At 38.3% G+C, this 15,000-nt stretch overlaps 1 protein-coding gene across 4 annotated transcripts in view; it reads right to left on the minus strand.

The window, feature by feature from the left end:
* The window catches only part of LOC138019140 (tRNA-dihydrouridine(20) synthase [NAD(P)+]-like), an 18,750-nt gene extending 5,864 nt beyond the window's left edge, over positions 1 to 12,886 (minus strand). For 2 of the 4 annotated variants that reach the window (XM_068865812.1, XM_068865810.1), the window contains exons 1-12: positions 12,733 to 12,875; positions 11,995 to 12,150; positions 11,687 to 11,732; positions 9,610 to 9,701; positions 8,962 to 9,005; positions 8,360 to 8,420; positions 7,807 to 7,854; positions 7,404 to 7,469; positions 4,644 to 4,714; positions 3,093 to 3,293; positions 1,570 to 1,621; positions 798 to 919 (exon numbers count right to left, since the gene is read on the minus strand). In XM_068865812.1, the coding sequence (XP_068721913.1) occupies positions 798 to 919; positions 1,570 to 1,621; positions 3,093 to 3,293; positions 4,644 to 4,714; positions 7,404 to 7,469; positions 7,807 to 7,854; positions 8,360 to 8,420; positions 8,962 to 9,005; positions 9,610 to 9,701; positions 11,687 to 11,732; positions 11,995 to 12,105 (914 nt within the window). In that variant the 5' untranslated portion in view covers positions 12,106 to 12,150; positions 12,733 to 12,875. Of the gene's footprint in view, positions 1 to 797; positions 920 to 1,569; positions 1,622 to 3,092; positions 3,294 to 4,643; positions 4,715 to 7,403; positions 7,470 to 7,806; positions 7,855 to 8,359; positions 8,421 to 8,961; positions 9,006 to 9,609; positions 9,702 to 11,686; positions 11,733 to 11,994; positions 12,243 to 12,290; positions 12,662 to 12,732 lie in introns of all 4 variants that reach the window. The other 2 variants (XM_068865811.1, XM_068865814.1) reach the window with 2 other exon arrangements.
* Between the last annotated feature and the right edge of the window lie 2,114 nt (positions 12,887 to 15,000).

Below are 15,000 nucleotides of genomic sequence, written 5' to 3' on the forward strand. Positions count from 1 at the left end.
TTAGAAATAATCTCTAACATATTTAAAATTCAACAAAATCTGTAGGTCAGTTTTTCAGAAAAATGAGTTTTTTTGAAATGTCTCTAATTTTTTTTTTCACCTACAGAATTTTTTTTTAAATTTGAAAGACAAACGTTTTAAATTAATCTAAGCTAACATGCAAAAAATGAAAAAAAAGTTCACCAACCGGAAGCAGAGATAAAAACGATTAAAGTTGCAAAATCAGGAAAAATGAGGGGGTTACAAGATCAGCATTTACGCATGCGTCACCCGCTCATTCGAGTGCACACGCGAGTGGAGTTACAGGCAAACACAAACGGATTTAAGTGACCATTAAACCGTGTGTATACAATTTTCGTGGTTAAAAAAAAGAAAAATAGGGGAAGTCTGTTTATATTCCATATATATAGGAATTGGAAGAAAGGTTAGCTAAATTAGCGGTATTTGTTTATTTCTGGTGACCCATTTTGAATCATGAGCTGATGTGAGCAGCTTTTAGAATTTTGTGTGTGGCTTACGCGCGCGCGCTCAGCTGAAAACCCTTTCGAGCCTCCTCAATGACAACAAATACACGTGGCTGGCGCGCGTAGCACGGGAAATCGCGTGTTCAGGCAAACATAACTGATTTAACTTGTCTCTGACTGGCTCAAAAAAGTCGTCCTATCTTCTTGGCATAACTAAGCCATGGCGGAAAAAAAAATCGTGACATTATTTTTCACATTAAAATAAAAAACCTCAATAACAAGGTAAGATGAGCCGAGCATCTTTCTATAACTGTTCATATTTGACATGCTCACCAAATTTCGCGCATGTTACTGGTGGGCTGTACCAGTTTAGCCTCCGCTGATGTCGTATCTTCGTGCAACAATCCCTGAATGCAGTATTTTGTATTTCCCACCGCATTGTCAAATTCCACTGCCTATGAAAAGAAAACCAATAAACAACTGGCAATAAACATGCATTTGTTTATTCGGTGCCCACAATTTTTACTCAATTTCAACAATTTTTTCTTCATAATTGATAACTTTCAACACGGTGTCCAAAAAGTATTATTTAATTCTCTTTTCTTTTGGGTCGAACAAAAAAGTTAGAGGTAATTCATTTGTTCCATGGCCGAGCTAGTTAGAGCTACTTTCCTATTCCATCAGTACCACAAATCGCTTTGTACTGCAAAACAGTTCGTGTGGTCGTCCTGTGGAAAATCCTGTGCTTGTCTTGTGCTTAGCCAATTTGTGGATGAGAAAAGAGGAAACATGTCTTTATGCTGTAGGCGAAGAGATTGCCAAAACAAAAAAAACAACAAATTTTACTTTAGATGAGGATCACTTGAATATAAGAGTAAGAACTTCCTGGGATCGCGCGCACATTTTATTTTTCTAATGAAGATCATGAGACAATGCTCAAGAGATAAACTAAAAGGTAAATAGGATAAACAAACAAGACAAACATCAAATCGCCTGGGTATCGCAACATGGTCAAAAAATACCCTGCTGCAAAGGGAAAGCTACGTATTTGACTCACTGCAAGGATGAGAGGTCGAGAAAAACAAAGTCATAAATCATATCATACCAACTTTATGTACTCCTGTATGACTTGAAAAGCGGGCAAGCGACCTTCTCTTCTGTGAAAATAAATAAATATATATACAAATACATACTTAATTGACCACTCCCCGATAGGGGCTTTTGAGGGCCAATAAAACACAATCAACGAAACAATAAAGAAAAGAACAACAGCAACAACTGCTTAGAATACTTGCACTGATAGATGTAATCAGGCACCCATGACCCGGAGCCTACAGCTCCCATACTGGGCCTATGTAACGGCATTTTTACAGACCGATCTATTTTTAGACTATCTTTTCCCGAAAAAACAAAGGCAGTTCCGGTTCGGTGACCCTATGACGTCAGCTTAATTTCTTGTAATTGATCATCGGCCTCCTGTGGGAGTCTCATTCGCGGGAAATTCAATCTAAAAATAAATCGGTCTGTGAAAACGCTGTGACACGAACACAGTAGAGTTGTAGGCTCCGGGTCATGGTGTAATAATGTAATAAAATTATTGCAATATACAGTCAACTCCCGCCTTGCGGACACCCCGCTATTACGGACAGCAGCTAAATCCCCGACGAAAATTACAGACGTTTGACTGAAATAAACTCCCGCTATTACGGACTATCGCTATTACGGACTTACGGACACCTTCTTTCTCTCTCGTTATAGCGGACACCGAGCAGCACCTTGGAATATTTGCACACATATCAAGTCTACTTTTTCTGCTTTTTTGATTCACAGAGGGAAGTTTAAGGTTGCTAATGAATTTAGTCTCCTTGGCGACAAAGTGGGGAAAGTTGCAATTCAAATCGATATTTTAAGGCAATGTGATAGCTGATGCAAACAATAGTTTATGTTCAGGTTTTTCCTTGAAAATATATTTTTTTAGAAATGTAGATTACTGTACTTCAGCACAGTAGGAAACCAAAACGATGCATGTGTGGACATTGCTGCAACATACGATGATTGTTTTCTACGTACTTAGAAGATCTACTCTACACAAAGGGTACGTAACTCCTGTTCTGCTAAGTTCTGTTCTGTTTGTAAATAAAGTTATGACGCTCTTTACGTGCGACAACGGGTCTGAAAAAGGTACTGGAGTTAATGAAAATGAACCCGCATGTGACCCCCTTCTGTAAATGTGGTTGAAAATAAGAATGTTCTCGCACCACCGCTATTACGGACACCAAATCGCGGTCCCGAGGGTGTCCACTACAACGGGAGTTAACTGTAGGATGTGTGGTGTCCAAAGTAGCATACGCTTTCGAGTTAGCCACCTCTCTGAGAACGATTCACATGATGACGCTGTCAAAATCTTAGATTTCGTTATTTCAAACTGCTGAATTACAGAGTACAACAAAGAAATGTACTGATATGGGTTGCCACCTGTGTAGCATACTTCTTCCCCCCCCCCCCCCCCCCCCCCCTCCTTAAAGCCAAATATTTATTGTTCGGTGGCGTCGACGTTGTCGTTTTTTAGAGTATTCGTAGAAATGTAATTATTCGAGGAACTGCTTCTGGAGCAATTACAGTAGTTACCTGAAAATGGAAGGGTTCCATTGTGCTGCTCTCGCCAGCATCACAGAAGAGCAGCCTGTTTCCAGTCGGTATTTTTCAATGTCGTCAAACGTTTTCACCAATGCTGAAACACCATTTGCAATAACAGGGATGGAAACAGCCTTTGCTACTTCACGAATAACGTCAATGTGCACAGGGTCCCTCGGCCGCTCGTGCTTCTCTCTGTAAGTAACAATTGACAAATCAAAAGCGATCACTGGGTCAAATTGCAACCAGATGAACAATGTAACTTTATAAGCTGCATTCATTGACTTCAAAGCCTTTCAAACATTGGTCTTCCGTTCGAGCGCATGAAAAATTACAATGTAATAATTCTCTTAGTTTATACTTTGGCGAGCGTACATCGAGTTTGAAGCACGTTGAAAGAAAAATTAGTGCAAAAGTGACGTAGAAGGCTCCTTGAGCAACTGTGGCTTCTTGAGCGCTCTCCTTACTCTTAAAGTGCATCAAATCTCGATATACGCACAGGTAAATGTCTAAACCAACGATGTAAGGTGGCTCAAACCAGTTTCAACACTTGAAAGGAACGTTCTTATTGCATGTAGAAGGATTCACACTACAACACTTTATCACTTAACAGCAATGTTATGGTACCATATCAAACACCAATTATTGCTGAAAAAGATTCGGTCATTTTTGTGACCTAAAAAGTTACCGTGGCAACAGGAAAGCCCTAAAAAAGCACCCCATATTTTGGCTTTAGCTGCTCATATTTCAAAAACGAACTCATAGACGCCCATTTTATTTTTTTTTAATTTCTGAAATGTAATCAGCATGCCAGAGTGAAACTTTCTGCAAAGTTTAAAGAAATTCTGTGGAACGGATTCAGGGCTACCTTAAATTTTCAATTATTTAAGGTGGCTCTGAATCCGCTTCACAGAATGTTTTTAAACTTTGCAGAGAGTTTCATCTTTGCCTGTTGATCACTTTTGTGCAATAAAAAGTTGAGGTCACCCAATTCGTTTTTCAGATATGGGCAACTAAAGCCAAAATATAGGGTGTTTTTGCAAGGCTTTCCTGTTTCCATCGTAACTTGTTACGTCACAAAAATGACTGCATCTTGTTTAGCAATAATTGATGTTTCACATGGTACCATAGCATTGCTGTTACTTAATAAAGTGTTGTACTGTCAATCCTTCTAATAACAAGGTCTCTTGAAGTGTTAAAACCTTAACAGCACTTTCCAACAGCAAAACAAGGTGCAAGAATTAAGTTCACACACGCACCAACCCATAAATCTCTGTAAGTAAGTCTTCTTATCTCCATTAGCTTTCTACAGTTTGTGTTTTTTCCCATTTTAATTAATCTTTATTCTGGGTGTTTTAGTTTTCATTGTGGCAAAAATGTTGAGGTGGTGTTGTTGTTGTCATAAAACACTAAGAGTGATGAATTTGATTGTGCCAATTCGATAACGGTTAAAAGCTGAAAATCGTAGCGAGTGATTTAATATGTGGACACTCTGCTTGTAAATTTCTCTCTCTATCTCTCTCTTTACATGTGCAACTGCTATACCTTCCATGAACTGCCAAAGCAACAATGCCAGTACTTTCCACAAGTTTAGCAAAAGCAACCGTTTCCTCGATCTATGAAATTCAACAAAAAACGTTACTTTGTTAGCAAGTGCTATGGCGAGTTTTAAGCTAAGTATTTGGTTTAAGCAATGATAAGTCTTCAGAAACTGGGCAGACACAGGCAAACTGAATAATGAAGTACTCGACGTTCTGTTTTCAACTAGTAATCAGGATACCAACGGTTTAATTCGTGTTCACAGAATTTGAATTGATTTTCTCATGATAACAGGGTTTTCGTGTAAGGCCCTAGATTGTGTTGGTTCCTACCATAAGGGCAGCTAGTAACGTAAAATCATGCTTTGGTCAAGAACAACAACAACATTTTAAAAAAAGAATGTAAAAATACAAGTTTCACCCAAAAATAGGATAGCTAATCGAGTCGGCAAGTTCCCCCAAATTTACAAAATCTTCGACAATACAAAAGGGAGAAGTGATCCGCGCACTTACCTGGAGAATCTAGTAATTATCTCTTATAGACACCTAAACAATTCAGGTGATTTCAACGGGATTGGAACCAATGATCTCTGCGATGCCAGTGTAATGCTCTACAGCCAACCAGTTGGGAGAGCAGGTCAATGGGCCTTAATCACACGGCGGCCATGTTGAGTCCAGAGGGATTGAAAACTCGTTCCCAACCATTTCAACTCGGGGCTTGGGGTACGAAATCTATTGCCTATAGCCAACATGGCCGCCGCGCGAATAAGGCCCATTTGATAGGACGCAGCTCTTTACAACCTCCTATTTTATTGGATCCCTTTAGGACGCAGCTCTATTGTTTTTAGGGTTAGGGTCCATCGTTGATTGGTTGTTTGTTTTGGTCCCTTGTTTTCTGAGCCAATCCCGAGAGCCGTTGTAATAGCTGCGTACTGACCCCATTTGTTGGGCTCATTTGTTCCCGTGAAAGGACTCAATGAATGAAACATTTAATGCTTTATTCTTTTGAAGTACCCCGCACTAAATAAAATTAACTGTCACTCACTCACTCACTCACTCACTGAGTGAGTGACGGTGCAGATTTAAATGGAGGACTGTTACTTCAAATATACATTTATTTCATTGTATGCCATTACGTTAATAAGAAATGTTACAACTACAAGTTACAAATGATAACCAAAAGAAAAAGTTTGAATTTCTTAATGCCGTTGTAAATGAAAGTTAAAAGGACGGCGAGTTATTAGAACTAAGGAGTTAAGGGCTTCGAGAACATTATTTTAAAATATCATTTCCCCTTATTGTCCCGATTATGTCCAAGTTGATCGGCATAGAAAGTGTGTATCAACATTCTACCAATAAAATTATTGATATCAACGATGTTAATATTTGGCGAAAAATTATTAATTAATTAGGGGATCGCCTACTCCGCATAACCTAAGGGCCCTCGCAAACGAGGAAACATTGTTTCACGAAATGTTTCCCAGGCGCAAAACCGAGGAAACGTTTGTTGAGCAAGAAATAATTATGTTCCTGAAAAACATTTTTGCTTCTCGGGAAGCAAATTTTGCTTCTGCAAAAAATGCTTCCAAGGGCCGCAAACGGGGAAACATTTGCTTCCGCAACAATGTTTCCTTGTTTGCCGGAGCCTTACAATTTGTTCATATTACGTCGTTGTCAAGACGACGAGCCTAAGAAAGACAGGCTTAAAGAAAAAAGAGACCCTACACGCCCCACACACGCGTTTTACATTTTGGTCCATTTCTTTGCTCCTCAAAACTGAACGACTTGAAGGTGTATATTGTACTCAATTCAATTCAATTCAATGCCGTTAAAACCAGCTGTAATTTCATCCCAGGCAATAGACTAAGTCGACCAACTCAATATTGTACTCAATTCCAACAAAACATTTTGTCACGGTTCCAGGTAATTTCCGTATCAATTTAAAAACAATTATATTTGAAGCGCGGGTTGTAGACGAAAGAAGTGAGTGATTCTCGCACTTCACTGGACAATTTAAAAAATCGTCACTTTACAGAAACTGAAAAATTTTGGTATGGCTTCGTATCTCAGTTGGTAGACCATAGCATCGGCATCGCAAAGGTCATGGGTTTGAATTCCGTTGAATCTGCCTGAATATTTCAGTGTCCGTAAAGTGACAATTGCTTATATTGCTCACTTTAAGTACGAGGATCACTCAGTTCTTTCGTCTAAAACCCTCACTTCAAATATACATTTCTTTCATTCATCTGTCCATTCACGGGAACACATTAGCCCAACAAACTGGCCTTCTCCCAACTGTGTGGCTTCATAGCTCAGTTGGTAGATCAGCATTGCACCGGCATCGTAAGTATCTTTTGACTATCAGGCACGATTAGTTCAAACGTTTGAAAGAGACTTATACTGTCTTGGAGTGCGAAACTTTCACTTCCAGTTTGAGCCTTAAGCTCAAAAACGTCTCATGCGTACGCGCTCCTTAGGGAGCAAGGATGATGTCAAAATGTAAGAGATAAGTAAATTACGAGTTAATTACGCTGTGACATTGAATACTAAAACCGCCTAAGAAAAAAATAAATGCCATCACTCTTAATTGTCAAAGGTCCTCCAACAGAGTACAGAATGCTCTGTGAACACAACCAAATCATGTATGGCACAGTCCCCTCGCCTTAACTGTAAGTTACTTAAGATGCATTTAAAAGAGGAAAACTAAAGAGGTTCAAATCAAAATTCATATTTTAAGAGTTGTACTCATTACAAAAAGGCATCTTACCGTGGGTAGAATTCGTATTTTGCACGTCACTGGCTTTGAAACACCCTTTACAAGTGCCGTGAGAATCTACAGGATGGAAATACATGTAAATGCAACCATTATTAATTTGTTGTACATTGCTTTTCATTTCACTGAATTAACTTATGGACCACTGATAAAGTTATTTTAATATAGTCACCGATCTAAGGATGGGCAGAAGAAAAAATGACAAGACGAAACACCAAGTGCACAACACAAGATCTGCAATGATGATCATGACTTGTCCTTCCCTGCACAATGCAGTGGGGAGCCCCACAGCCCAAATGTCTGACACCACTGACCAGCAACGCCTTGCCTAGCTTACACTTAACCACAATGAAATTATTAATTTTGAAATACTAGGCACTTATTGTTGTTGCCTTACCTTTTTGACATTTTCAGGCTGTGTCAACAATGCTGCTCCCATGCCTCCCTGTCATCAAATAACAAACCATACTTTCCCATCAATAGAGTGAGGATGGAGAGAATGGAAAATAATAGTTTGAAGGTTCTTTTATAAAAAAAAAGTTTTCCTAGCTTTAAAAGATGTAAACTAAATTTTAACTTATTTTACCAAATATTCCTGGGCAATATATGGGGTCCTTGGTTTGATTGCATCATAATTGCTACATGAGGAAACATTACTGCACAACTAAATTACTAGTGTGTGCTAAAATTATACAATGTAGTACCATATAATTTATCATAAAATAAGATCTAACATAACAAATTATTAATATTACATGGAGAACAGAGAACCAACAAACTCATATATATTATTGTACCCTTAATGACCAGGCTGCATCTGAATATAAAAACAGGGACATTTTGGTAAAAGAGAGAGGTCTCACCAAGTACAAACCCTTTAATTGTTAATTAAAGAAATAATCCATTAGTAAAAATAGGTACAAGTACTGTAAGCCCATTAATCTGTTAACCTTGACTGAATAATCTTTTGGACAACCCATGTTCACATCAATTCCAGCAACATCATTTTCTCTGTAAATAAAGAGAAACCAAACTACAATTCTCCTTAAAATAGGCATGTATTTAATTAAGCACAAAATCAAGACCATACACTGTTGACTACAAATTGACAAAAAAATATTGATAGGAACACTAATAAATACTGTATGTGATATAAGCTTCTTATGTTTGAGCAAGAGTTAAAACAATTTCAAAAAGCACTGCGATAACACAAGCAGTTACAGCCATGGGCCGCCTTATTCATGTGGCGGCCAAATTGGCCAACAATAGCTTTCGTACCCTGAGCCGCGAGTTGAAATGTTTGGGAACGAGTTTTGTTGGGGCAAAACAAACTTTTTCAATTCCTTTCAGACTCAACATGGCCACAGCTGTTTGATTAAGGGCAATTACGATACAAGCTGAAAGCAAAATTTTACACACTTTTTTTCGAAGAAAGGCAACATACAGCAATCCTTCTGCAAGGCAACACAATAAATAATAATACCAAAGGGTCCACAAAGGGTTCACACATGTATATGTGTTAAGGATTAGCTACAACTTAAAGTTGACTTACAGCATTTTTGCAGCTTTTAGAGCTCTCTCTGGGTCTGCTGTGCCCTGCAAGAATTCATAAATTTGCTGGAAAGGTCCCAAACACTCAGAGCAACCTTTTGCAAAATGCACATGCAGAATTACATCAGAGACCTGATGTCTAGTTCTTAAACAAGCTAGATCTGCTAGTCTACAATGTAGTTGGAAGTTTCTCCTAGCCCTCTCACAAATTAACAACAGGGTTCATGGTTTTCATTCCATATTGTTCTGAATTTTTTCCCCAAGGTTCTTGATATTTGTCCATCCTCTCTTTCACTACTTACACTAAGGGCTCTCTAAACTTCATACTCATTCCATTGATCAGATTAAGTCTCCTTGACACAAATACGGTAAACATTGCAACCCTTTCAGTTACAACAATGCCAGTGCATTTTCTGCCAAGAGTGGCATAGGATCAGCTACAAACAATGTAATCAGAGTCATTTGCAAGTTTATGTCTTAATGAAGATTGCTTTCATTAATAACAGAACGTAAATGTAAAATTGGTATTTTAGATCACATATTGCAGCAGGATTAACTGTAACCTCAGGAGTGAACCCTTAAATAAACAAATATCTTAGTTTTAATATGTTTTGCACACTGTTTTGCTTAAATTTGATACTAAACTTACCATCTGAAATACAACTTTTTGTTTTTCTGCATCACAAGTCCTGAAGACAACTGTACCATCAACTAGTATAAAGTCAACTGTACCAAGCATTTCTAAAAAAGTCAAAGACAATATTTTTGCATGCTTACAGTGGTCTTGGCTAGGATATACAACTATTTGCTGCCATTAATTTATGCTACTTGTCAGTCCCTATCAAAATACCAGCATCTAATTTAGGCTTTCATCTCATGTATTTTGCAAAACTTTCATTACTGTCTTGTTTTATGTTACCTAAGGTGTCTTCACAACAAAACAAATTTGGGCAAAAAATTGGATATGATTACCTTTATCACCTCACTTGCAAGACAACTACCATACCTTATAGTTCACCACTAAATTTTCTCCGATTCTTATTGGTTTAAATTGATCACATGACGTGATAGTGTTCGTCCGTGGAGAGACACTATCAGCCCATAGTGCCCGTCCGAGGAAAATACCCGGATGGATTGTACTCGTCCGTGAAAACTCCTCTGTAAACAAGCGGCCTTATTGAAAATAAACAATCGAAATTGTATTAAGAGGGTTTTTGTTTGTTTTCTTTTTCAAATTTTACATTGGCTGACACGGCTTTCGTCTAATAAAGTTGAAAATAATTCAACATGATTTTTGAGCTGGCGCACGGAAGAAAATTTAGTCGTGAACAATAAAGACAGAGTGTTTACAGTATGTCTCGAACTATCGGTCTGATAGTTGCCCCTTGGAAATTTGATGTTCTTAAAACTAGCATATTTGCCCTCAAAACTTTGCTTCTCGGGCAAATATTTGTTTTAAGAACATCAAATTTCTGCGGGGCAACTATCAGCCGATAGTTCCTCGACAGAAACACTCTATTGTTTAAATAGAATACTGTATAGAGTTACCAATTATCAATTTATACAAATTTTAATCTTCATAAATCCGAGTACAAATTTAGACCAGTAGACATAAATATGAAAAGCGAATTTCTAAGTTACCGCAATAACAATAGAAAAAAGTCCTAAGACACTGTGAACGGTTTGTTTGTTTTTTGAGGGGGGAGTGAAACACCAGGGAGGCATTGTGAGATCTGGTTTGCATCAGTCAGCACTTCTTGTGTACACTACATGACTACATGGCTTGATAATGTGCATTAGCTGTGGTTCAGTAGCAGCCAACCCCTACAGATTCAGCGTGTGGTCACTTACAAAATTTCAATCTTGTAAACAGCCAGTTAAGACCACTTTTTCTTGGACCAAAATAAAACAAGAACACAAAATTACACATATTGGTATTCGTGGTTATTTCCCCACGTTTATCATATATATATATATATATATATATATATATTATATATATATATATTTATTTTATTTTTTTTGTTTGTTTGTTTGTTTCTTGTTTTGTTTTTTAAGGGAGGGTAAAAACAGTCTTTGCCTTCTCAGCTTTTTTTCTTTTCCAGTCTGTCTAGGAAACTAGCCCACAAGTGCAAGAAGAAGGTTTTTATTCTGGTTTCAGGTTCAGCCGCCTTGAGCAAATTCACTGCAATCATGTCGGAAAAACACTCGATTTGATTGTTTGAAGAGATGCATTGCATTACTTCGTGCTTTCTTGGGATTCTGCATTTGATTAAAGAGTACACTTGACAATCTATGCCCTTTGAATGTGAAGAATGCTCGCCTCCCAATAAGCAGTGTTCTGCACAAGTTCACAAGTTTCAATATTCGAGGTTTATTTAATCACAATCTCGCTTGATACAGTCTTAACTCTGGTGCTCTCAATCACTGCAAAAATCCCACGCTATAGTAAATATTTTGATATTTACATCAACGCCCTGGATCACTTAAGATTTTTTATTTATTTATTTATTTTTTAAAGCTTTAGTTTAGCTTGTAATCAATCCTCGATCCCCGATCCTGAATCCTCGATCTCCAATTCTGGTTTTCCAGGAAACCATTGTGAACAGTCACTTGGCCATTTGAGAAAAGAAAACTACCAGTATGCACTGCAGACTGATGTGCCATCAAATTAAAGACAAGTTGCATAATTGTTATCAATTTGTATGTACATCAAAATCACTTACTGTTTTCAAGTCGAGTTGTCTTGAGGATTTTAAAGTCAATTATTTCCTTAAAGGAAATTAGAAAAGATTTTAATGAACCTACACAAAGCAGAAAATTAGCCAGATTAATAGCAGAGCAGTTATTACTAAAATCTAGGGGGGAAAATCTGGGTTGGTCCAAGAATACATTCCTAAGTTACCTCAAATTACATGCTCTTCATGTGTTTTGGTGATAAATGTTCATCTTAGGGATGTCACAAACAAAATAGTACGTAGTTGAGTTTAGAATTGTTAAGTTTAAGCATTTTCTTAGAAAATTAATTCCTTACCTCAGCATACACAATATCAGCTCCATATTTTAAAGCCAGTAGTCTCATTGGTAGGGTACCAACTCGCACCATTGGTGCCAAAATTTTCTTTCCTTGATAGCAAAGTGTCATGACTGCTTCTTCTTCTCATTTGCTGATTCAATACTCACATCATAGCTGCATAAAAACAACACATTTCCAAATCAGCTATAAAGGTTCAAAATGTAAGGCTTATATGCATTTAAATTGATCCGAAAAGTTGGATTAAGCTTATGTAAAACGTACATGCATTACAAAGAAACAACTGTTTATGATACCCTCTAGTCAAGTATGTAAGAAAACAAGGCTTGACAAGAATGGCAACAAGTGACTTATGAAACACCGGTGCAATTTATATTTTCGCAACTACCGGTATATGCTACTTCCGGTGAGCTCGCTCTTACTGTGTAACAGTTAAATACAAATCTAATTAAGTCTTATTGAAGAAGTGGCACAGAAGCGATATTGCGCCGTTATTTGCTTAAATCGCGAATTTTAACGTCCATATTTTGATTTCATCTTGACTAGCATAAAAAACATGAAATTACCTCGTCAACCATGAAAGTTACTGAGCCAAAATTCTTGATTTTCTGCACGCGACAGCTCATCAAACCAACTGATCGTCTGAAAGGATTTCATTTGATTTCACCTGGAAAGGATTTAACTTGGCTTAAGACCATGTGTTTTACCAAACTTTAATCATACTAACTACTTTTATACCTTTATCTTATATATCTTCATCCCAACAAAACTCTAAATACAAATGAAGGCCTTCTTCAGTCATTTCCAGTCCGCCATATTGACAGAATCGACTGGATCCAGGTTTCAACTCTTGTCAAAATGATCGCGTAGGACTGTGTGCAAAATGGAACTTGTGTTCCATCGTGTTGTAGTTGTAACGAAGGGGTGGCGAATGGTAAATGCGAGACTTTACGAGACGGCGAGACTAGCGTTATTCTTTGCGAGACCGAGACTTCAAAGTGTTTTGAGTGCGAGCGCGAGACGTTTAGACTCTTAAAATTCGAGCCCCAGATTTGGTTCAGAGCTATCAGGGGCACCCAACGAATCTGTTCCTCACATTATCTGTTCCCCAGAGGAATCTTGCTGGCTGGCAAAAATACAGGTGTTTCGATGAGCTGGCTGGGAAATTTTGTTATTGATAGAGGTTTTGCCTGGGAATTACTGACTTTTTCAAGCATTTCAACCCGAGCTGGCTGTAGAAACTCTGAAGACTGAGGACGACTAAAAAAAAAAAAAAGAAGAACCCCTTCCCTCTCCCAGAGAGTAGTCACAAACATACGACGGATGGTCAGAGTGATCCGTAATAAAATACTGCTAAAATCCTTTACGTATTGAACAGCTTGTTAGTAATATAAACTGGAAAGGTCTATTGACCATTTTATGACTGAAATAATCCTCGCCGCGATCGATCACAAGCGAGAGAGCGAGGAGCGAGCGAACGGAAACGAAGTGATCATCTTTCAAGGCTCCGCTGACATATCGATGGCTCACCAAGTTTAGGTCGTTGTTATCTAGTGCTTTCCCTCGGGGGCGGGCTTGAAGGGCGGAAAAGGAGAGGCCCCCCACGGCTGTCTCAGAATCACCTTCAGATTTAAACCAATCAGCGCACAACGGAAGTAAAGTTACTGTAAACGACCATGGTCAGGTAAGTTCAGCTTGCGAAGGCCTGGCTCGAGGAGGAACTCGTAAAAAAAGTTCGTATGACGATCGAAAGCCCAAGGCAGAAAATCGTTGTGATACCTGTAGGTGCTTTAAAGTATCCTTCAAGATGCATTAGTCTTAATAAATGGTACGCAGTCCTCTTTAAAGCCAGTCCTTTCTGGGGTTCCGCAGGGCTCAGTTTTGGGCCCTGTCCTATTTTTGTTATATATTAACGATATCCCATCATCTGTCAAGTCAAGCCTACGTCTCTTCGCAGATGATTGCATCCTTTACAGAGAAATCCATGATGCACTAGATTGTTGGACTCTACAAGATAATCTTAAACAATTATCATCTTGGTCAAATACTTGGCAATTACATTTTAATGTTAAGAAGTGTTATCATCTTGGAATAACTTGCAAGAAAACCCCGATTGTGTTTCAATATTCTGTGGATGGTCAGCTTATCTCTAGAGTTCCGTCAGCAAAATACCTCGGAATCACAGTGACAGAAAATCTTTGCTGGAATGAGCATGTTACTAACATCATTTGCAAAAAGGCGAATTCCACGCTTGGGCTACTGCGTCGTATCCTGAGCGGATGTGCCCTAAAAGTGAAAGAAACAGCATACCGCACGTTGGTACGTCCTAAGCTTGAATATTCATGTTGTGTGTGGAACCCTTACACCAAACACAATATTTATGAACTTGAGATGGTTCAACATCGTGCAGCAAGATTTGTACTTAGTGACTACTCTCGCTTTAGTCATGTCACTCCAATGATTGAACAATTTGGTTGGGATTCTCTTGAAGCTCGTCGACTCTTCTTCCAAGCTAGCATGTTATGTAAGATCCTAAAGGGACATGTTGGTATTAGCTTTCCTCCCGAGGTGCAAGAACTCAAAAGAGCTACTAGGTTACCGAATAGTCGTCCTTTTCAGCAAATTAGTGTTTTAAATAATGTTTATAAGTATTCCTTTTATCCAAGGACGATAGTAACATGGAACAATCTACCCATTGATGATGATGTAAATAAAAATAATTTTAAGTGTGTTCCTCTTGAAGCCATTAAATCGTTCGAATAAATACCCCTTACTAACCCAGTTCGAGCCCCGTACTGCAAGTTACGCACCGAGTTTTTTCCCGTTGATTTATGGCCCAAGCGCGAAGCGCGCGGGCAATAAATCAACGGCAAAAAACGAGGATCCGTAATGTACAGTACGGACCGAGAAAACGAGGTTAGTAAGATATTTATTATATCTCTGAAGTTAACTGGCGCGCGGGCAAGGAAACTAGTCAAATTGAAGCGGAAGGTTCAACTGCCACAA

Source organism: Montipora capricornis, chromosome 10 (assembly GCF_036669925.1).
Source record: "Montipora capricornis isolate CH-2021 chromosome 10, ASM3666992v2, whole genome shotgun sequence".
NCBI lineage: Eukaryota > Metazoa > Cnidaria > Anthozoa > Scleractinia > Acroporidae > Montipora > Montipora capricornis.